This window comes from Lontra canadensis, unplaced genomic scaffold, assembly GCF_010015895.1.
Source record: "Lontra canadensis isolate GAN:19392208 unplaced genomic scaffold, GSC_riverotter_1.0 scaffold6, whole genome shotgun sequence".
Classification (NCBI taxonomy): Eukaryota; Metazoa; Chordata; class Mammalia; order Carnivora; family Mustelidae; genus Lontra; species Lontra canadensis.
The window spans coordinates 5,384,698-5,409,202 of record NW_022631000.1 but is presented as its reverse complement, the minus strand read 5'-3'; the positions used below and the strand labels follow the sequence as shown (position 1 = coordinate 5,409,202).

Genomic DNA, 24,505 nt, shown 5'->3' with positions numbered 1-24,505 from the left:
TGAGACTAGAAGGAACATTTTCAAATTCAGGAAGAATATGACACCAATAATTGTTAAATGAATAATATGGCCATGTTAAGTAATATCACAGCTAGAGTTTCAATTTTTTTGTTATGTTTTTGTTATTTATTTATTATTTATTTTTGCTTTGTTTTTAGGGCTAGGGTTTTAAAAGGTGGTGATGTTTTAGAATATATTCAGAGAATCTAATTAAATTAAGGTCTAACTGTACCTAATCAGTATGAACTGCTTTGGTTTCATTCAATCTTAGTTTTATCTTATGCTAATGAATCATTTCAGGAGAAAAAAAATGGCATGATACAAGAATCCTCATCTCAAAATAGGATGTACATTAGCTAGAGGATTAACAAGTACATATTTTACTCCTGTCAACTGACTTGAAGCACTGAACTCCTACCTTCCCTTGGATATAGTCTTGAGAATGAGCTATTCAAGGAAGTAGGTAGTTCACACAAAAGCTTTAGAAATTGATTACCAATAGTAAATAAAAGGAAAAAAATAAGGCAAGATTTGACCATTTGACCATTTATTTCTGTTATTTAACTCTGAAATTTCTCCTTTCCCAATACCACTGTCCAACTTTCAATAAATATGTTTATTTCAATAATTATGTTTACCTGGAAATAATATTTATAATAACAATAAAATAGGACCTTTTTCTCATGATAGGACCATCAAACATAAAGTCCAAATTATTACTGTTTCTCTTCTTTGATCATTCTAAGGAATGTCTATTGCATACATTAAAAAAAACTAACTCTTTTTTATACCAAATTATCATACATACACTAGACTCTATCATCTGTCTCAGCTCATGTCCTACCATTTGTCACTTGCCTCATTATCTAGACATATCAGCTTGCTTTCTCATACTCAGTAATAGCAACTCCCAGTACACTCAGTGCCTTTACTTTTCTCATTGCTCTGTCTGAAATGCTTTGCTCACAAGATACCTTCTCCTTGTTGAGGCCTGAATTCAAATACCAGTCCTTCATAGAGTTTTCCCCCAATTTCACTATCTTGCATGGCCCTATTTCACCCCAGAATATCACTCCTTGCTACTCTGGTTTTCTTCATAACACCAAGTCTGGTTACATAATTTGCATAGTCCAATGAAAAATAAAAACATGAAACACCTTGTTCAAAAACTAATAAGAATTTTAGGACAGTGCAGCAGAGCATTAAATGAAGTACATTGCCCTTCTAAGGGCAGGTTCCTTCATGAGGGCACAGGTTGCAAAGCCATGATGCTACCCTCTATAACAGTTACTACCATGTAAAAGTAACCTCTTAATCATTGTGTATGTTTAATCTGGCACCCCCTGAGAATATTTACTCTGTAGAGCTCAGATCAGAACTGTCATGTTGATTGTTATGTTTCACATGTTTAGAACTGCCCGAGACATAGAAAACAAAAATTAAGTATTTCTTGAACAAGCAAATGAAAAGAGTCAGGGAGAGAAAGAAACTTCTATCTCACTCACGTTTTAGTCTATTCAGGCCTTCATCAGATTGGGTGAGGCCCACCCACACTTGGGAAGGCAATCAGCTTTACTCAGGCTACTTATTCAAATGTTAATCTTATCCAGAAACACCCTCACAGACAAATCCAGAATCATGTTTAACCAAGCATCTAGGCCCCCTGTGATCCAGTTAAGTTGACACATAAAATTAACCATCATAAATCCACCCCTTGTCAGTTTGGCCCCCATACATATCTCCTTAAGCAACACTTAATCTTCAAATAAAGATAACAAGGTCAGAGCAGTGGCTATAGACAGGCCAGCCATGGTGAGTAGAAGTCAATATTGTTAAATCCATGCATAAGTTCTATCCCTGCCACCACAGCCACTTTGTTCATGAGCCCACTAAATAATAACAGAGGTGATTGGGAGAAAAATATTGATCTATACCCACAGAACGGGTCATACTATCTCCGCTGGAGTGGAATTTTGCCTCAAGATGAATCACACCTCAATCTTACTCACATTTTCTTTAGATGATGTTTAGATGAGATTTTGGACTTCAGACTTTAGAGCTGATACTGATATGATTTAGGAAATTTTGAGATGTTGGGATAGAATAAATGTATTTTGCATATGAGAAAGAGAAGAGTTCTGGAGGACCATGGGCAGAATTTTATGGACTGAATTGTGTCCCCTCCAAAATTTATATGGTCAAGTGGAAACCCCCAATGTGTTAGTATTTGGAGATGGGGGACCTTGGGAAATAATTAGGTTTAGATGAAGTAATGAGGGTGGGACCCTTATAGGGAGTAATGCCTTTACAGAAAGAAGAGAAACCAGAGCTTTCTCTCTGTCAGGTGAGGACACAGGTAGAAGTTAGTTATCTGCAAGCCAGGAAAAGAGCTCTCACCAGAATCTTACTGTGCTGGCAACCTGATCTCGATCAGTCTCCAGAACTGGAGAAAATAAATTTTTGCTGTTTAAGCCACAAAGCCAACTATGATAGTCATCGGTATGCTACTATGTGACTATGGCAAAATTTGAACTATAAGCTTTTTCTTATCAGATTAAATAGATTATTATTTGAACCAATCAGAGTGTTCATTTGTAGAATGTTTAAGAATCCTATACTTTTTATTTAATTTAATCGTAAGATAGTGAGTTGGGAAAATAAAACATCATTTTATATATTAAATAAATCGCAGACCTAATTACAGGAGAGATCCTTGAAAGGCAGAGAAACAAGTTTCAGAAAGCCCTGGAAATTCACTTCTGACTAATTTACCCTCCTGGCTCATGTCAAGGCATCATTATCATACAGCTTTCATCTCAATAGGCATCAGGTTTAATCCTAAACTTCAGTTACCCCTCTTTCACAAAAGGATTTCAATCAAGCTTTTGCAACTGAATAAATATTGTTAAAATTGGGGAAATCAAAATTTCTTAGAGAAGTCCTTGTTTTCAGATACTACAAATTATTAAAAAGTTTTTTTATCTCTTCCTTTTCTCTCAAACTATAGCCCTCCAGTGTAATAGCTGTGCTCTATTCCTCTCCTTATGACAAAGGAAGCATTCTATGTGAAATACATTGAAAGTAACCAGATAATAAAAATACATATTCTTAAAATATCTTATCTGTTAACCTCAATTATATAAATAACCAGTTCAAATTTACTAAGAGTAATGTTGATAATATGCAACGCAATTTAATGAGTTGAAAACATAGTGACTTGAAGGAAACCAGAGCTAAGGGTTAAACATTACAAGAGAAAAGTTAATCTGAATGTCCTGAATTAGTGTTACCTGCTTATTTGTTTCAGCGGGTGCCAAGTTAAGAATGATTAAAAAAGGGGAGGGGGTCATGAAATTTGATTTATTAGACGTATGGTAAATCCATGCTTTGAAAATTTAGTGTTTGAAACCAAAACCTCTAAAAAAGTATCAGAAATCTAACACCCTCTTCCAATGTACAAATGTGCTTATTTACTCATTTGAGATTTTTAGAAATCTCTGTTCATTCCTAATATCTGCATCAGCTTTTTACTCAGTCTCTTGGACCAAATCTACTTCTTTTTCTTGTTGGCCTCTCTGTTACATATCTGCCAGACCAATCTGCTGAAACGTAACCAGCATCACGGTACTAACCTCAATAACTTTCAGTAACACCCTATTACTTCCTGAGGCAAGTATAAATGTTTCTTGAATTTCAAAATATTCTGAAAACTACCCTTTCTTTACGTATCCAAACTCTACCTCCTCTTTTTATGCCAATTATACCTCTAAACTTATTATACATATTCTACTCATCACTTACCCTGTGTTACTCTGTCACACAGAATGACTTCCATTTTTTATTCTTAAACTCATTTTCATTTTCTTTCAAAATCTGACCTTCATCTTTAAGTCTGCTTTAGGATTTTCCTTTTATAAGCTTCTATTTTACTTATTACTTATGTCATATTATTTCTAATTTTAAATTCAAATATTTTAAATTTAATTTTAATTTTAAATATTTTTCTCTTTTAAGTAATTTACAAGCTATTTGAAAGCAGTTATTTAACAAATAATCCTTTCATTCTAGAGAGGTCTTCATGCACAAAACTTGGCAAACTTTTGCTTCATAGAAAATATTTCATCTTGGTTTAGGAGCCAGGTAGGATAGGAAGACAAATAACAAAGAAAGTTTCTTCACTGGGCTGATAACTTAGATGGAAGAAAGAATATATATAATAAGTTGTGTGAATGTACTTGTGACAATTCTTAGACCAAATCCTTAAATAAGATTAGATGCAGATAACATATACACATAATGAAAAAAAATTAAAAGAGCCGTTCATGTTTTCTCTTTTTTTGTGTAGCCACTGGATTAATAATAGTAATAATAATAATAATGAAATAATATTAATAAAAATAATCATCCTAGTTTCCAGCAGAAAGTATAGCTCCACTCTCTTTGAAATAAAAGTTACATAAAATACACAATCCTTGGGCAATTAATTATTAGTAGGAATATTAAACAAAGAAAATTCTAATTTTTTATATTAAATTTTACCTATTGCATTTTTTGTAGTATTTAAAGATTAAGCTTATTTTAGTATATTTACTGGGAGAAAACCTGGCATTTTTTGAAACCTCATAAACTTAACTAAACTTAAACAGAAACATAAACTTAACTTAAACTACATAAACATAAACTTTTCTAAACCTGCTGGCCATTATTGCTGTGTGACCCCAAACACATTGGTAAAAGACATGAGAGTGTTTAACATGAAAAGGAAAAAAAGAAGATGGTAATCATATATAGGAATATTTTATAAAAAATGAATTAGAGTTGTTAAATTTAGTTCCAAAATATATAAAGTTGAAACTAAAATAAAAACTCAATTTTTTTAACTACAAAAAATGAATTTCTAATCACTGGAAGTATCTAAAAAATAGTTATCTAATATGATGAGTTTACTGACCGAAAACAATGGTACTTTTACTTATAAATTAAAACCTCAGACAATCTATAGTTTTGTGTTCAATGATTGGTGCAGATAATAAGTGGTCACTTTCACTGAAGAGGTCAGAATTGAGCAAACAACTTACAAACAACTTGGTGTTTTTAGAAACCTTATCATATGCCACATTTGTTGACACTCACAATAATCTTTAGAAATAAAAGAAAGTAAAGGTGAAAGAGAAACAAAAAGAGAGAGGAAAGACAGAAAGACAAAACAGACAGAAAGAAAGAGAGAAATTTTGCAGCTTTCCCAAAGGTACATAATTAGAAAGATGGAACTGAGATTTGGAAACTGGTGGTCCAACACCTGAGGCCCAATCCTTAACCTCTATTCTACATAAGTATATATGTATAAGATATGATAGGTAGAATGGAAACAAAACCAAAGATGATGAAGAGAAAGGTAATGAAGAATTCAGTATAAAAGCAGACCCCTCCTATTGGAAAGAATTGAGAAAAAAAAAATAATTGTAAATTATACTGGAACCAGTTTACCAGTGTAGAGCAAAATGTCCTAGCACTGCAAATGTCAAAGTTGTTTATCATGATTAGGAGTTAAGCTGCTGTATTTTGCACAGTGTGAAACATATGGAGATTTTTCAGGAAAAGTGCCATGTGTTAGTTATTCAGCTGGGAGTTAACAAAGACCAACATTCTACTGGGAAAACTGTATCTTAAATAAAGCAAGACTGCATACCAGTAAGCTTTAAATGAAAGAAGGTACTAGTCCTGCCAATTCCTCAGGTATGAGAACAATAAGAAACCAGTATGAACCAAAAGTAAAAGCAAAATAAGAATGCTGACTTCCTGAATTCTAACTGCCCTTGTCCATTGACACTTTGCTACTTTTACTTTTGTCAGAATTGATTTTCAACTGGTTTCTCTTTCAAGAAGTAAGAATGCCCTTGGATAATCCTTGGGTTCTACATTAAAAAAGACTGCAAAATTAGACTGTAGATTTAAGTTCTAGTTCTAAGACTTGCTAACTAGGTGACTTTGGACAGGTTGAGGAATCTCTCTTGACCAAGTTTTTATGTTAAGTTCTTATCTCCTAGATGAGGAAGTTCATATAAATTATTTATATGAAGTGCTCAGCACACACTGAACATAATAACAATAATTATTATTTTCTTTTGACTTTTCTTAGTAAATGAATATTAATTAATAAATGAAATTAATCAATTTCAAATTTATTAATTAATGATTAATTAAATGAAATTAATAAAATGAAAACTGATCCATGGATAAATTTGATATTAAGGGAAAGATATTGACAAAAATAAATTCTAAAACTAAGATTTCAGCCCCAGAAGTTAAACATACTACTTTTCTCCAGGTAGTAGTGTCTATTATAATCATACTCTTGAAAGACCAATGAATTTGCCCGACACTGTCTTTCGCTAAACCCTTAGCATAAATAATTTTACTTTGCTACCTCTCTGTGAAGTAGATATGAAATAGAAGATATTACATTTGTTTTATAATTTATCACGTTTAAAGATTTATATCCAAGGTTCTAGAAAAATTAATGAAAGGAAAGAATGAGAATTCAAATCTTCATATTTTTAGTCCAGTATCTTTCTACCTGCCTGGAACCTTGTGAGTTTAGTCATGTCCAGTATGGACAAGACCAGTGGAAGATCCATATAAACTCTGGAATTTTTACACAATTGGAAAAATTCCAGCAAAAATAGATCCATAATTTTCTCCCCAAAAGATAATTTAGGACTGTATGTAATAATTATTGTATTTATATTATTTTAAAATGTACTACCTCAGAAATATCAGCCCAAAGTGGGGAGATGGCATTGCTTCAGATTTAACACTACAGACTCAGGAATCAGACTGCCTATATTTAAATACCAAACTCTGTTGCTTTAGGCAAGTTACTTAATCTATCTAAATCTTAGTGGCCATATCCAAAACATGGGACTATCTAATTTATAGAGGTGCTTTGAGGATATAAGTAAATGGTGACTATAAAGACCTTGACACTGAATAAGTTTTTAATACATATTAACCATTAATGATTAAATATTAACATATTTATTATTGAACACACTTCTTCCAAAAAAAACAACTAAAGTATTCTTTTAAGACTTTTATTAGTCTTTGCAATAAAGTTTGAAAAATGAAATTTGCAGGGCACCTGGATGGTGCAGTTGGTTGAGAACCAACTCTTGGTTTGAACTTAGGTTGTGATCTCAGAGCCACAATGAGCTCCACGCTCAGATCAGAGTTTGCTTGAGATTCTCTCTCCCTCTACTCTACCTTTGTGCTCTCTCGCTCTCTCTCTCAAATAAATAAATCTTTCAAAAATTGAAAATAAAAATGAAATTTGCTTTTCAAAAAATGATATCTCACACCAGGGCTCATGTTTCTTTTATTATATATTTCTTTCAGTGGATAAACTTTTAAGACAAAGAATTAACACTGTTACACAATTTAGAAAACACATTCAAAAGCTGTCTGTGGTCTTTATAGAGACATTGATGTGTGTCAAAGGAAGGTCAGTGTTCTGCTGATCATATCTTTTGTTTAGAAACTTGGTATATTTCTCTAATAAGTACTTAAAAAAATCAACAGAAGCAATAGAAAAATGTTCTGAGGCTTTATAGGCATGATACTCAAAAGGAAAATCTCCCAGAAAGAATGATTTGTTCAATATGGAAGAAGGGGGAAAGTATAGACTTCTCATGGAATTAAGGAAAGCTATTAAAATATAATAGCAATGAGATCCTTCAATAATCGCTGCAGTAGCAATTTTACTTCATTTACTTATTAAGTTAAAAAAAATACAAATCAACCAATGGAGAGAATTATATTTCTGATCTCTTAAGCAAAACTGTCTTTACCACATACAGTCAAAAGCAAATACTATGCAAATGACTTTATGGCTGCTTCCTAGAGGAGAAATAATTGGAGATAAGTTTGTCTCATGAAGAGGTCCAATAAGAAGCCAATAATCTTTTAGGAGATGTATCATTCAGGGGTCTTGTAAGAGACTAACTAGACTAAAATGATCCCTGAGGAATTGGAGATAATGCAGTAATATTTTAACAATTCTCTAGGTGATTCCTAAGTGAAAGAAACATGGAGAGTGTTTCCTTAATCTCCTTAATATAGGAACTTCTTGAATGTGAATAGCCATGGACTAATGAAGAACTTTTAGTTCTTGATGTCAAGAGATACCTAGAAAAAAAGACTGGGGAGAGGTAAACCAGAAAGTCACTAATGGCTGCACCGCCCTGATAAAAATTTTATGTAATCCATGCACATAATTTAGTAAACTTGCATTCTAAATGGAATCAGCACATTCATATGCTTGTTCATAATAATGTGTCAAATGGGGGGATAGCATTTTTTTTCTTAGAAATCTGACAATTGCTTTATTTAAATCATTTAATTTAAATCTCATTTATAACCTAACATTCAGAGTTTGTAAATCACTGACATCAGCAAAAATAAACAGGAGCCAGGAGACTACATTAAGTAAGCCTGGCTGCCAAGCTTCAAATTTAGCTCTTTCAGAATCAAGGCACAGACTATTCTAATCTCATTATGTCTTCCCCCCACCCCAAATGTCCTTAAAGTTGGAAAGTAAAATGAGACTGTTACTGACCTAAAAACTCAAATATGAATTTGGTTTTTCAACAATATCAAAACATCTGTTAAAAGTTACATAACTCTGTTTTCCATATTTTCAATCTCAGTAAGTGGCACATGGTAAAGCATAAATCCCACGTCCTGAGTGGCAAAAACAAGACAAAACAAAACAAAACTTTAACGGGGCCATAGTAAAGGAAAAGAAGCGCTGAGGAAGTTCTGCATATATCTCTCAATAATTTGGGAACCTTGCACACGAAGAGGGAAAACCCAAGAGGACACAGAAAAAAGTAAAAGCTTCAGGCAGGCTTGAAAATTAACTAATCACAGGAACACTCTCCAATCCACAAAAATCTTCCGTCAGAAAAGAAGCCTTACAATCTCAGATATTTGAGGGGAAAAAAGTACTAAGCTATCTGACAACTAATCAATTTAGACACTGGGGTAACTTCTAACTAACCAGTATAAAAATAATAATAATAATAAATAGGGGTGCCTGGGTGGCTCAGTGGGTTAAGCCTCTGCCTTCAGCCCAGGTCATGATCTCAGGGTCCTGGGATCGAGCCCCACATCAGGCTCTCTGCTCAGCGGGGAGCCCACTTTCCCCACTCTCTCTGCCTGCCTCTCTGCCTACTTCTGATCTCTCTCTCTCTGTCAAATAAATAAATAAAATCTTAAAAAAAAAAGGTTTAAAAAAACAAAAAATGATCAGTGACATTAAAACCTGCATACCATGGGGGGAAAGATTCAATAAACTTAAGTTACAAAAAATAAAATAAAAAATAAAGCTTTGGGTAAGTAAAAAAAAGAATCTGAAGTTGTTACATTATATTGTCCAACATGTCCAATTTTCAATAGTGACAATAAAAATTACAAGGCATAAAAGACACAGAAAAGTTGACTCATACTCAAGGAAAAAGCAGTCAGAGAAAATGTCTCTAAATAGATCCGTATGCTAGATTCAGCAGACTTCATAGATGCTTTTATAAATATGTTAAAGGAATTAAAGAAAACTGTATCTAAGGAGTTAAAGAAAAATATGATTATAGTGGTTTGTCAAAAGGACTTCTAGTAGAGAAACATAAACTGTATATAATAAAAGAAAATTTTAGGATTTAAATATGTAATAACCAAAATAATGGAAAAACATTGGCTAGATGGATTTAAAAGCAGAACAGAAATGTAAAGCACAAATCATTTAATTTAAAAGTAGATCAGTAGAGAAGATGGCTGTGCTCTTGTTGAGACATGTTGGTTGTCATTGCCGCTGTGCCCATCTAAGTCCTAAGCTCTGTATCAGAAATGCTGTTCCTTTGGGAACTATAACCAGAGAAAAGATGGAGAAGTTCTGGAAAAAGAACACTACTTTAAACTGTATTCTGTCTCTGCATATCACTATCTACAGTGGACATCTTCCCATGGCGATATCCCTTTGGCACCCTTTGGCCTTGAGTACAAAGGTCTTTCTCTTTGGCTTGTTGGCCCTCTTGGCTCTTGGCAACTTTCAATCTTATTTGAAACTTGTAAAGTCCATGTGTCTGGGGACATCACTGATCTACACAGCCAATTTTGCACTTGTCTTCCCTCTCATGTATCATACCTAGAATAGGATCTAACACTTGATGTGGAACCTAGAGAAAGGCCTGAAGATTCTCCAGCTATACCAATCTGGAGTGGTTGTCTTGGTTCTTACTGGATTGTCCTCTGCAGGGCTGACAGCCACGTTAAGAGCTGTCTTCCTATATCCATGTTAAGAGCTGTCAATGTTTTCCTATAAATGATTCATTGACCTAACTTCTTCTGCTACTCCCTTCTCCACCCAGGGCAAAGTTCTCCTGATTTATTCAGACCCTTTTGTGCTTGCACATCACCTTGGAACTCAGTAGCAGTAGAGTAGCTGATAGAACCATAGCAGTGGAAAAGAAACCAGTTTCCCCTTGTTCCTAAAAATGGAATGACTCAAAAATTCTCTTTTCCTGCCCCAGCTTGCAGCTTACTCTGGTGTTAGGAGCTCTCATTTTTCTCCATATTTAGCCTTGATTTGTGCTTATGGTCAGCTTTTGGATCCTTGTCCTGAGACCGTGGAAACAATGTCAGCTTTGTGACTTGCCCATGGGGACTGGGAGTGGGGCTTTGGGTGCCACTGCCTGTGGGTTGCTAGCTTATTCATTGTCAGACCCCAGGGTCTTCAGCACCCACACAGTATGGCTGAAAGAGAGGGGTGAAGGGGAGTTAGCTTGTTCTAGCTAGAGGGAGATAAACAGTGTCAGGTGATTCTTGAAGTAGATGCTTTGGGGAAAAGATATAGCTTTCAAGGCAAAGACAAGATCCAGGAAATTATCATTGAACCCAATAAGAGTTATTTCTTTTCCCTGCATTTCTGGAAAAACAAAACTTTTTTCTAATCCAAATTCATGTGCCATCTTTTTATGAAACTAAATTAAAATACTCATTTTAACTTTAAAAACAAAACAAAATACAAACAAAAACAGATCAATAGAAATTATCCAATATAAAGAACAGATTGCAAAAAATAAATAAATAAATAAATAAAAATGAGCAAAAATATGTGGAACAATATCAAGCATACCAAAGAATGTGTAATGAATTTCCCAAGGAGAGAGAGGAAAAAAATTACAAAAAAAAAAACCAAAAAAAAAAAACTAGGAGGAATTCATGGTTAAACATTTTTCAAATTTGATTCTATTTAAGTTCATGTAAGAGAAACAAAAATATATCAATAGCCAGACCAACAATAACAAACTGCTGGAAGACAAAGAGATTATTAAAACTGTAAGGGAAAGATGATTCAGACACCTATAGAATAATTGCAATTATATGACTTACCATTGACTTCCCATCAGAAAAAAAAGAAAGGACAGATAGCAATGGAATGACAAAATGCTGAAAGGAAAATTCAATAAAAAATTCTCTATCCAATAAAACTGTCTTTCAAAATGAAGACAATATATATGTTCTGATAAACAAAAAAGGAAAGAATTTGTTAGTAATTCTGATCCATAAGATAAAACTATAGAGATTTTGAGTATATGAGCAAAGCTGTGCTTTTTATATTTGCCTTACCACAAATTGTACAAAAAAGTGTACAGTTTAGTGTACAATTTGATGAAAGGGTTTGTTACAAAAATAAAATCATCTCTATTATTAAGCTCACAATGATGTTTTATTTTGTTTTGTTTTATTTTTCATCATGGCACAGTACTGATTAGCCTATGGTCTGGCAGCTGATCTACTGACCCCACATTAAGTAGCACTGCATACAATTCCATTCATGAAACAAATGTTGTAGTTCTTTAAACATTAGAATTTCTTACTAGAAAAACAGTAATATAATATAATAAAATGGTTAAAATCTGAATTTCATTTCTTTAAAATGTTTAAAATTTTTGTTATACTAGTCTCTGAATTGCATCACAAGATAATAGTGAAATATTTGTTAGTCTATTTTTTACTCAGAAAAATATATTTGCTTTCTAATTGTTCACATTCTAATTGATTTCCTAAATTATATAAGTTATCATAAAAATATTCTCCTCTCATATCTTTTCCTTAAGTTATTTTCTTTGTAACTTAATCAGATTTTGGGAGATCTCTGATTAGTGCATTTCCTTTTGAAAACCAGATGGTGAAGCACTTAACCTCAGATTAATATACATTTTGCATGTCTGCAATTAAGATGATTCTACCCAAGTAAGTAAAATTTAAGGTTGAATATTCAGTTAGAAGTTTGCTTTTCATCCATCATCAATTTATTTTTATGTGTGAGCCCTTAATAAATCATAGGTGCTTTTGCCTCTAATCTTTCACATGTTTTATTGACAAAGGTATGGAAGTAAATACTCTGAAACAATTTTGGGACCTATATATGTAGTACCTTCCTATAATTTGACTACAAATTTTTATTGAACCACAGCTATAGTTTCAGCCCTAAACTCCCTCTGAGATTTTGAAGAATAGTGTTTGACCTCTGGCCACAGGAGCCTAGCACCATGCTCTAATTCCAGAATTTTATAATGTGACTATGGTTTTTGAGAAATAAGTATGAGAAACATTACAACTTCAAGAATTCTACAGTTGTGTAGGTGTGACCAGGTACACACATATGAATATATGGTAACTAGTAAATATATGTGACACAATTAGAAAATTGAATGGCATATTAAAATGTTAATTATGTATCACAAACATACTAAAACATTTGGTAGATTCACTAGAGAAACTTCCAGAAAGAGATATAAAACAAAGAAAGAAATTGCATGAAAACAGAATTAAATGTTGAATATTGGGTCAACTGTGAGAAAAGAAATATGTCTGACAGCAATGAATAAGAGCTTGTTTATAAAAGTAAATGAAAAAGTGTTTTCACTTTCTAACAAAGTTTAGCTGTCATAAATCTATCCCATTAATCTGCCCATATCTTACCAAACTTCAGTACTTTGTTATATTGTAATTATTTCCTCATTGTTGGCTTCCACTTAAAATATATGCATGGCCTAAAAGAACAATGTGAAAATTATTATCTTAGTTCTCCAAATTGGACCAGTGAGAGTCTATTTTCTAGGAGTTCTTAATTTAGGTAAAGAGAAACTACGTTAATTAACTGAGAAAGCTTTCAGTTGATGGAGAATCAACGGCAAAGGCTACCATTTGATGTGGGGAGTGGGCAGGAGGCACAAATTAAACCATGAGCAAGAGGAACCAACAGAGTTTATCTGTAGAAGAAAAACAAAAATGAGACAGATGCACAGAGGACTGAAGAGCAGAAATCAGCAGACATTAGAGATCTTAAAACCATAAAGAGAAAGAAACCGAGTTTTCAATTCTTCAAGGTCTCCTTGTACATTTTGACTCTATTTCAATTGATCTGTCTCTTCTCCAAACTGAAATATAACTTATTCAGATTAATTTTTTATATTAAACCATCCACTTCCTTATGACCTCTTATTTGTGAATTTTATTTGAAATTTAAAGTTCTTGTAGTTATTTATATAACTTGCATTTTTAGATACTTTTATGTGTCTCAAACTGAAAAAAATGTGTTGTATTCTTTTAATTTTCTATTGTTTTTACATTTTAGAAATCTAAAGTCATTACTTGGTTTATTTTAATACTGTGAAAACTTCATAGAAATTATGAACCTGTTTGCTATACAGTGTCAATTTTTACTCCTGTGGATAATAAATTGAGGATTTACTGTTGCACTGACCTAAAATACAGTATAAGTAGACAAAAAAATCACATTATTTACATTTATAAGATACAATGAGCAACATAAAATATTCATAGATACAATTTTTAATTTTCAGAGTTCAGAATCTCCTTAAAACACAAAATCCATCTCCTTAAAACATAAAAGCCATAAAAGCATGGGTGGGATCTTTCAAAAATTCAATTTGAGATAAGTATGTTGAGACTATATGTTCTCAGGACCCTGGGATCATGACCTGAGCTGAAGGCAGATGCTTAACTGACTTAGCCAGTCAGGAGTTCCAAGATTATATGTTTATAAAATACTACAAATTCTACCCCTTGAACAACTTGCTGTTTTGAGAATCAGTTTTCAAAGATCAACTCCTGTTCTAGGCAAAATACAGGGCTTAAGAGAAGGAACACTTAGAACAAATTTTCTTCAGTCTATCAATACAAAGTTATTTTGAACAGGTGCATTTATATCATAAGAAACTAAGAAAATCAATCTTAAATGGCAAACTCCCATTTTCACCTCAGGGGAACATAGGGCTAGAATATAAAACAGGAATTTTGGCAGGAAGCGGTCTTATTAAAGTATCTTATGACCTCCTGTGGACATTATCTCTCTATGATACTCCAGTCCCCTTATTTTGTTATTGTTTTAAGGCACATTATAAAGATAACAAAATAGGCATTTACAGGGCTACAGAGTCTCTTGTGTGGCAGCAAAGTACATAATCAAGCAGCCATAGGTGTATACCGCATGAAGTGGTAAAGTGTGATTTGTGGAGATTTAATGACAAATATGTCTCCATAAGGCTCCATTCCAGGTTGTGCCCTCCATCTGTTCCACAGGCTTCATCTGGTTGCATCTAAAGGAAATAAAATATCTTTATCTTTAGATCTAAAGAGTAATCTAAAATATAATCAGTTTGATAATGGGAAAGAGGGATTTGTTACATTTATTGTGGTTAAAATATTAATAAAGTTTACTTGTCACATTGATTTAAAAATGCTTCCTACTTACTGTTTCATAATATAAAGCCTGACTACCATTCCAAATCAAAAGGCAGTTTCATTGGTTAAATCAATATTATTAATGTCCTCTCCACTTGAAAGATCAATGTATTTTTGCTTAATTCTTTATCTTACCCCTTTGATGGAAACAACAATGAAAGTAAAATTCATTTTCTCATATTTAGGAGGTTCTTTCCTATAATATAGCATACATTTCTGCTTTGATCATTCCATTGTGAAATACTGGCATTTTTAGATAGAATAAACGTTTTGGGGGCACCTGGGTGGCTTTGTCATTAAACATCTGCCTTTGGCTTAGGTCATGATCCCAGGTTCCTTGCTCAGCAGGAAGCCTGCTTCTCCCTCTCCTGCTCCCCCTGCTTGTATTCCCTCTCGCTGTGTCTCTCTCTGTCAAATAAATAAATAAAATCTTTAAAAAAAAGGAAAAGTTCTTAACAACAACAAAAACAAAGAATAAACATTTTGGCTGATTGCAGTAATACTGAGAAAAGAAGTATGAACCAAAACTGAATTTTATATCTAGACAATGAACAGAAGTATCTAGTAATTACAAAATGACAGTTTTGTCCTTCTGGCTTTAGATTCCGACTACACTTATGACTTAGTGTTGAGGCTTTAGATTCTGACTACACTTATGGATTAGTGTTGCTATTTGAATACCTTCTATGGGCTGAACATGATGTCAATAATAAGATTCACATTACCAGGTAATGGCCTCCTCCTTTGCCTCCTATTCTAAATTATATTTATAGCTTAGTATTTAATTTTTCCTCAGCTTTTACCCATAAACAATTTATCACACTGAGTTAACTTTATTTTATAACGACATATGAATAGTTTCATACTCCAGTGGTCATTCATTTATATGTCTTATCTGTATGGGAGATACCTGATGAAACTCATCTAGAGTTGGAGAGATGGTGGTTAGATATGAACGGCATGTTAGTACTTTGAATTTGGACTTCGATACCGGATCAAGATCTTAATAGTCTAAGGTTTCCTTAACATAAGAAAATGGATATAGCTAACATTTTTTAAAATGCCATTTTTCCTAAGAGAAAAAAATGCCACAGTTTCTCTTGCCTTAAAAGTTGAAGAATGCAATCCTCAATTGCAATTACTGCTCAGGTTTTACATTTCAGCTTAAGGACAATAACTGGAATGGGATAACAGAAATGGAATGAAGAAAAGCAACAGAAGGTCCAGAGAAATAGAAAATAGAGATACAACAAAAACTATGATTGTATTAGTCTGGGTCACATCAGAAGACAGAAACTATATCAATAATATGAATATGGGGAATTTAACACCAAGAACTGTTAATTAGTAAAAGGTGATTACCAAATAGGATGTGCAGAAATAGAAGATGCAGGAGTACAGTAATAACAAATGTATAAAGTTCTTCCTCCCTCTAGAGCTGAGGAAAAGGAAATAAGACCTTTCTTAGAAACTTATAATGGGGGAAGGCTATGGTCTGGGATTAAGACCTCTTTAGAGAAAGTAGGGGAAAGGAACACTCAGACTGTGATAAGTAAACTAAAGCTTGTGGATCAACTCCTCAGGTGATGGAGAAACTTGCAAGGTGTATGAGCTGTGGTTGGTCTACAACAGCAGCCCACTGAATGGCAGAGAAACCCACTAAAGGGTTTGAACTTCACCTGGTTCATGGCGGCTCTGAGGTTAACACTACATTTCACATTCCACATTCCAATGTACCACTTATCAAGACAAAAGAGCTCAACCCCTTCATGCTTACCTAGTTTTGCAATCTCTTTCTAGACAAAGGTTAATATCAACATCACATGGCTAAAAACTAGTATTTAGGTCTGATGTAACAACTCAAGGGAAGAAAGGGCTGATCTGCAGCTAATAGTACATTGATTACTGTTACATTCTAAATTGACAACTATTCACATTCACATAATTGAAAGCTATTCACCTTTGTACATGTGTTTTAATTTCCATAAAACAACAAAAATAATTTCATGTTTTCACTTATAAAGATGTAATTTTTCTTTGCACAAGGGTTGAGGTTCTCATCTTCCCCCAAAATGAGGGGACACAAAGTCCAATTGTCATTGTATCCCATCATGAGCTGTACTAGTTACTACTCAAATCCAGTGACCACTTCATTGAATATTTGTTACGTAAAGAAAAAAATGTAAGGCTAGCCTCCAGTAACTTGTTTATAAAGTAAAAAGAGAGGAGGAAGAGATGAAAATAGATGTATAGAAATAAATATATTACCTATAATAAGAAAAAAAAAATACATACACAAAACTACCACAGCCCTCATTTTTGTAATTGATCATGATGCTACATTTGATATCTGCAAATTTGTTCTTCTCCTACCGATTCTATACTTTATGTGTTTTCAGCCAGAACATATTTGGTGTTCTTTAATCAGGTGTAATGATTCAAGCTCTTCATTTCTGAAGGATTTGAGTCCTCAATAGTTTTCCTTTTTTTGGCTTCTCTAGTTTTTCTTAATTATCTTTACTACTGCACAGAGAAGTATTAAGTCTATTCTCTTAAATGTATTGATTCTTCTGTGTTCCTACTGTGTGGAAAGAAAATAGTTATGTATCGACAATCAATGTCAATCACGTCAGCCATTAGCATAAGCTTTCTGCCTGTCCATTCAGTGGATATGGAGCCCAAAATTGCCAGTTGGCAAGACTGTTTTCCAATTCAACAGTACTACTTTTGTCCACCCATAGAGGAAGCATACACTTCTCCAGGACTAAGTCCCTTTCAAAAGTGGAGCTCAAAGTTGCCAGATAAAAAGAAAAAGTTCTTTTGGGTAATTTACTAAGGATAATAGTGAGAGAAGCCACTCCCATGACCACTCCTTGATTTCCTGGTTCCTGTATTCTGACTATGAAAGTATCATATAATGGTTTCTAATTCAAAGAATAAAATCTATCCTAAGGAAGATCTCTTTCAATATATTATCTCCCACCTAACATCAAACTTGAATCTTTAATAAGCCATTGCACTAGGCCAGCCAATTCTTCATCATGAGGTACTTGGTAAATCCATTAATTACATAAGCATGTGATGAAATTCTCTTGATAAAATTGGTTTAGGATCCAATAACCTAAGCCTGTGTCTCTTCTGAACTATACACCTCTATACCTCCTTGAAATCTAGTTTTCTGTATAACTCTTCTTGAGGACCAATGCTTTAATAAAAACCAGATAAAATCAGTCTGGATATGTTTTTACTTTTAAAAAAATTGCAAATTTATCATAACCTTCAAAAACCTATATCCTTCTCATTTGTACTCTATATTCTAAAATGTCCACAGGTTTTTCCTTTAGAATAATTAATGTATATTTTATGCTGTCTCTACCCTTCATTTTATAAGCTCCACTTCTTGGTGCTGAGGTTTTTTTGCTTGTTTGTTTTTCTTTTTCTTTTTTACTATTAACAAGAGTGTATTTAACAAAAAAGTTCAATATGAAAATGCACATGAGTAGATTTTGCCTTGTAATAAAACAGGTGCTATGAAGAGAGGACATGTGGAAGCTGTTTATTTCTTCCAGTGAACACATCCATTGTTTATACCTGTTCCAAGGCTTCTAACATAATGACACTATTTCTTATAATAGCACCATTCCAGTATTGTTGTGTTGTCCATGACTTGTCATCTCCCACATTCATCTATCACAAGATTCATAAAGGGATCAAACCTTGCAATATTTCTTGGACATATCTGCCACCATTTAATTTCAGTGATAATTTCTTGTCTGTAAGTTTTTTCAACTTGGTAGGGTGAACTTTTCTCACCGTGTCTACGAGGTGAGCTCAAAGACGTCTCCAAACAGAATTCATGTCATCCTTCATGCCCTTGCAGTAGGCCCCCTGGTTTAAAGTCTTGAGAAAAAAAAAAGAAAAAAGAAAAAAAAAGAAATTTGTATGTGATGGCTTTCATGCTAAGTCATCTCTCATTGCCACAGGAAGTATGACTCAGCTCGTATAATCAACACACTCCTAGTCCCTTGGAAAATACTAGGCAGATAAACTTTTTCAATTATTTCTGAACACAGGGTATTCCAACTCAATAAATGGAATCTGGTCTCCAGCATTTATAATGTAAATCATACCAAGCATGATAAATTTAGTTCTTTCACATCCTTTAGGTAGATGGCAAACATTTGGCAGGAATAATGTATTGGTATACACACACACACAATTTTATCATATTGCACACATATTTTATTTTATACTCACTCTCTTCTATTTTATTCCTGTTAAAAATGAATTTTTTCCATCAATTGATGAATGGATAAAGATGTGGCATATACAATGTAATATTATTCAGCCATAAAAAAGAATGAAATCTTGCCATTTGCAATGACATGGATGGAGCTACTGAGTATAATGCTAAGTGAAATAAATCAGTCAGAGAAAGACATGATTTCACTCATATGTGGAATTTACAAAACAAAATAACAAAGGGGAAAAAAAAAACAAAGAGAGGAGAGACAAACCAAGAAACAGATTCTTAAGAGAACAAACTGGTGGTTACTGGAGGGGAGGTGATTGGGGGGATGGATGAGATAGGTGATGGCACTTTTGATGAGCCCTGGGTGATATATGGAAGTGTTGAATACCTATATTGTACACCTGAACCTATATAACATGATATATTAACTAAAATTAAAATAAAAACTTTCAAAAAATAAAATTTTTGTAGAGATTCCTGCCTAGTTACTTAAAAGTGATGTTCTCAAAAGTGATTATACTTTTCAAATTTTAAAATTTTTAATTTTTTTATCACTTCAAAAATAGAAATGCTATTAAAACTTGATGATTTTAAGGCTATCCCTTTAGCAACTTGTCTAAATCTAGTCATTCTAACCTATAGCACTGACAGTTGTGCACAGTAGAATAGCAAGTAATCTTTCTTCTTTTGCAACATGATTAAATTGTCTGGGTTGGGGAAACCAGTTTTACACTGGTTTTATATTCATTCTTGCTTTTGGTATCTTGCCTCACTAGGTGTTCAAAAAGCATATGCAATATTATCTTGATTTCTGCTATATCGCTGACTTAAGAGGTTTTGTTTTCTTTTGTCTTTATGATACAGACTCTATCTTGGTCAGGTTACTGCTGGGTTCCCAGACACAACTGCTATACTGGTGAGAGAATACAGATTGGATTCTTTGTGAGGTATTTAAAGTTTGAATACACATTGAACTAGTAACTCCAGTCAATAGTCTCCTAAATGTTTGCCACAGCACAGTAAAATCCAGGAGAAACTTTATGGGAATGTCAGTGTGAATTCAATTTTGTATCACTCTGAAGGTGACTCCGTAAAATCCTTCCTTTTAAGAGGATAAAACATGAGTAGGCAAAGTAAGGGCAATGTTGACAAGTTATAAATGTGTTGAGAGCAACAGCATTTAGGAGAATTTTTCCAGATAGAGTATGTCTAGGAAAAGGAAAGTTACTAAAGTGTTTTGAGTGGACTTTAAGTGAAAGTAATACTTAAAGGTTTGAATTTATGATTTTGAGCATGATTTTGAGCTATCCCCAATTATTTTATACCTTCATCAAAGAAAAATGAAAAAAAAAAATCTCGATGACTAGACCAAAAAGAAAGCTAGGTAACTCTAAAAAATACACAAGCTTTCCCAAAGCATTGCTCTTGTGAATTACCTCAATAAACTGAACCTAATATTCATGTGCCCTGTTAGTTTACTGTTTATGGAATATATACCGTGATTTCCTCATACTATAGCAAATTAATGAGGAGCACTTAGTAACTTACTCAGTTATTTAATTTCAGTTACCCAATTCGGAAAAGAGACAGAAGAAACACATGGGAACATCCATTAAAAAAAAAAAAAAATTCTGTATTAGCTATCGCCAAAACAAAAACACATGTCTTCATATCAACTATCTTAAAAACAAGAGGTTTGTTGATGCTGACACTTGGGTGGCTAACCAAGGCCCAGCTCAGCTTGGCAGCTTAACTAAATCTGATTAGGCCCCCTTATGAACCTAAGAGTCAGCTGGGGGTTATCTACTCCAGGATGGGTTCACATGGGCAGAACTGTAGATCTGCAGGTTCTGGTCTTTTCCACATGTATCTCATCCTCCTTGGATCAGCAGATCAGCCAGAGAAAGCCCTCCTCATAGTAATGGCAAAAGCACAATACACCACACAGAACCATGTAATGGCTTCTTAGATTCAGAAATGGCACACTGTCAGTGATCATGACATGCCATTAGTCCAAGCAAGCCACTTATGGCCCAAACTCCTAGATCAAGAGGCCAACAAGGATACCAGACTCATGCTAAGACCATGCCGAAGCTAAAGCCGTAATTCAATCTACCTCAATAGCCAATGTTAGAAAGGGAAAATTAGTGACAGATACAGTAATATCTGCCTCCAGAAAACGAGTCAAGATTGTATCTACTTCAAGGATCTGTGGTAATATTGTAGAAAATGGGAAAAAATGTGAGTATTTGATCTGTATTAGTGGATAATAATAATAAAGAGTTGCATGTGGTTTTGATTATTAAGTTTATGATCCCTTCAAGAAACACACACACACAGAATGAGGAAATTGGGAAAAAAAAAACAATAAATCTATAACAAAATAAAATTTGAGTCTATAACCTGGTTCTCACTTCTCCTACTGTTCACATTATTTTTTTGCCATTTTTATCACCACCTGGAATTAAAAACTACATGGTTAGTTGATACTTCATGGCTCTTGTTTACATTTAACATTTCAGTTAGTTTGGTAGAACTATTTATTTTCGATAACATTTTGATCCTGGAATCCATGGTGTGGGCCTTTGTGTGCAATGCTGAAGTAATCTGAATAAACATCATTCACAGGTCACAAAGTGAATGGATGGACAGAGACATATCTTATTTGCTTATGTTCATGATAGTACTTGCAACACTCAGTTTTCAATTTCAAGTACACACCTGGTTGAGTCTCTAATGCATTTGAACTTTTTATTCATTTGCTGTGATAATTTATCACATAACCTCTTCTCTATTTTTAAGGCCCTTTAAGGAGGCACACGGTTGATTTTCTTAAGCCTTTTTCTTTTTTTTTTTTTTTTTTTTTTTTTTTTTTCCTTGCCTCCCAAATTAACAAGCATCACAGTCTCTTGTCGGGCTCATGTTTCAAATTTTTGTGATTTTAATCATCTATGTCACTTTCCTCCTAATTTGTGCTATGTCCATATTAAACTTACATATCACCTAGGTCGCCTGTGTTGCCTCAAATTTTGTAGAGGATGATATGGTTGAATTCAGTCATTTAATCCATTTATATCCATGTTTATTTTACCAAAGGTTCTGAGCTTACATAATAAATTATTTCAATAAACTCATTAAGTATACACGTATTTGGTGATTTTTGATGAACATTTAATTGCAATACCAATCCAAATTGCATTAACTACAATAACAGTTTAAAATTAAAAATTATAATTATACCTCATTACTAATGTGTAAATAGTGCAAGTATATGTATTTTTTAAATAAAAAAATAGCTATCAACAATTATGATTGTCAACCTCACAGTTAAATGATAAGCTTAAGAAACAGCAACATGAAGAAGAAAGGGCATTATTTGTAAAAATGTAAATGTGATTTACTGCAACTCGGTAGCAGAAGTTTCATAACCATATTTCTTTAAAACGACTAAAAGAAACAGAAGTTCTTCATGAGCTGACCTAACCCTCTATAGACAAACTAATTGAAAAAAATGTGCTTCATGCTCACTTGACTCATCATCCTTTTGTTGGACTTTCTGCTAAGGCTAAAATATTATACATTATTTGGTTCTAAGAAGATAGTTTTCAGTTATATACCACTGATTGCTTATGTATGAGGAGATTTGCCTTAATTCCACATCTTTATCTTCATCTCTATCAATAGTGAACTGATTAATGTTTCTAAGCAAGCAAATGAACTAATTAAAGAATAATACAGAATATGAAGATCATTAGACAAACACTTGAGTAAGAAACTATTATAACTTATAACTTTAAGTTTATAACAATTGATAATGTAACTGTAAAGTTTAAAATAAGTGGTAATAAGTATTTTCTAAAAATGCAGAGGAATAATGTAAAAAGTTTTATTGATAGGGATAAAAATTGCAGGTCATTTCAACAAATTTTTGGAGGTCATTGGGGAAGGAAACTACTATAACATCTTAGGGTTATTGATTAGTTTGATCTAAGGTGGGAGAATTTATATGACTTTCATCATAATATATTTATGATTTTTATATTATATTGTATATAGATATTATATTTTACATATGATACAAATATAACAAAATATTACAATTTTTAAGGTAACCATTTGAACAATAAAAGTAGACTATTTAGTGTTCACATTACTGAAGGAAAAGAATATATGTCATCGATTAAGAAAAGACTATGCTTTTCCCTAAATAAAACACCATGCCTGAAATAAAGTTAACAAAAATATCACATCTTAAAATAAGTGGAATGAAAAATATCTGTGTCTAATAAGATAAATTTTCTCAGTGCATGTTAAAATATCAAGCTATAAATTTAAAAGGAAGCATCAGTAATAGCACAATGTGGTTGAAAATACTGACATTACAAGGATGTTGTAGAATCAAAGTCTGGCAACATCAGTGAAATTTGGACAAATATGGACTTAAAGTAAAATTTTAAAATGAGACAGGTAGAGATGTTTTGTAGTCATAAAGGTTTTAATCTACCAAAAATATAATATAACCTTTATGTACTGGGAAAATTCAGCAAAATTGAGAGAATTTGACAAACTGTAAATTTTTAGGATTCTTAAATACCTCTTAACGTGCTCATCATATCATTTACATAAAAATTAACTGAGGGTACCAGATATTTGCAGGGTATAATTGAAAGTTATCACTGCACTAAAAAACAGAAGCATCTGATATAAAAACATCTCTCAAATATTTACTTAAAAAGACTATGAATTTGTTGCCAGGATGGAACATATTAAAAATTTCCAAAAATTAGAAATTGTGTATAGGTAGTATTTTCTGAGCATTTTGCAATTAAATTAGAACTTAAAAATTAGGAAACAAGCAATATTTTATTCTTGCTTTTTTTTTAACTTGAAATATTTTTACCACATATGTGAAAAAAGTTGATTAAGAAAAAATGTTAAATGATACTCATAAGTGGTTTTTTATAACCATAATTATAATTTAAAAAATAATTTATCAACATTTTACAAGAAAATACAAAATAAATGTAAGAATAAAGTAGTAATGATCATAAACTAAAGAATTAATAAAACTGAACCAAAAAAACCTTTAACAAAAAAATGTTTATAGGATGATTAATATAGACATAATTTTACAAGACTGGATGTAGAGAAAAAGAAAATTAAAAAAAAAATGAGTATTAGCACAAAAATTCCAGATTGAAGGAGACAGAAAAATAATAAGAACATTTTAGTAGAAATGCACAGGAATTTTGAAAATGGACTACTAGGAAAACATAAATTATGAAAATTATAAAAAATTTAAAAAGCTAAAAAAATTGGACACAGTTTTAGTCTTTACCATTTTTTAATTATTTATTTATTTTTTTTTTATTTTTTTATTTTTTTTTCACAGTTTTTTTTACCTACTTACATTACAAGTTGAAGAAA

At 32.7% G+C, this 24,505-nt stretch overlaps 1 protein-coding gene and 1 pseudogene across 1 annotated transcript; one reads left to right on the top strand and one right to left on the bottom strand.

The window, feature by feature from the left end:
• The first annotated feature begins 9,824 nt into the window (after nucleotides 1-9,824).
• LOC116864754 (succinate dehydrogenase cytochrome b560 subunit, mitochondrial-like) lies at nucleotides 9,825-10,352 on the top strand. The gene is given in 2 exon segments (XM_032852628.1): nucleotides 9,825-9,901; nucleotides 10,004-10,352. Coding segments are annotated over 2 exon segments (426 nt in total).
• Nucleotides 10,353-18,411: 8,059 nt separating this feature from the next.
• On the bottom strand, nucleotides 18,412-23,688 carry LOC116864753 (annotated as a pseudogene).
• Nucleotides 23,689-24,505: the final 817 nt, after the last annotated feature.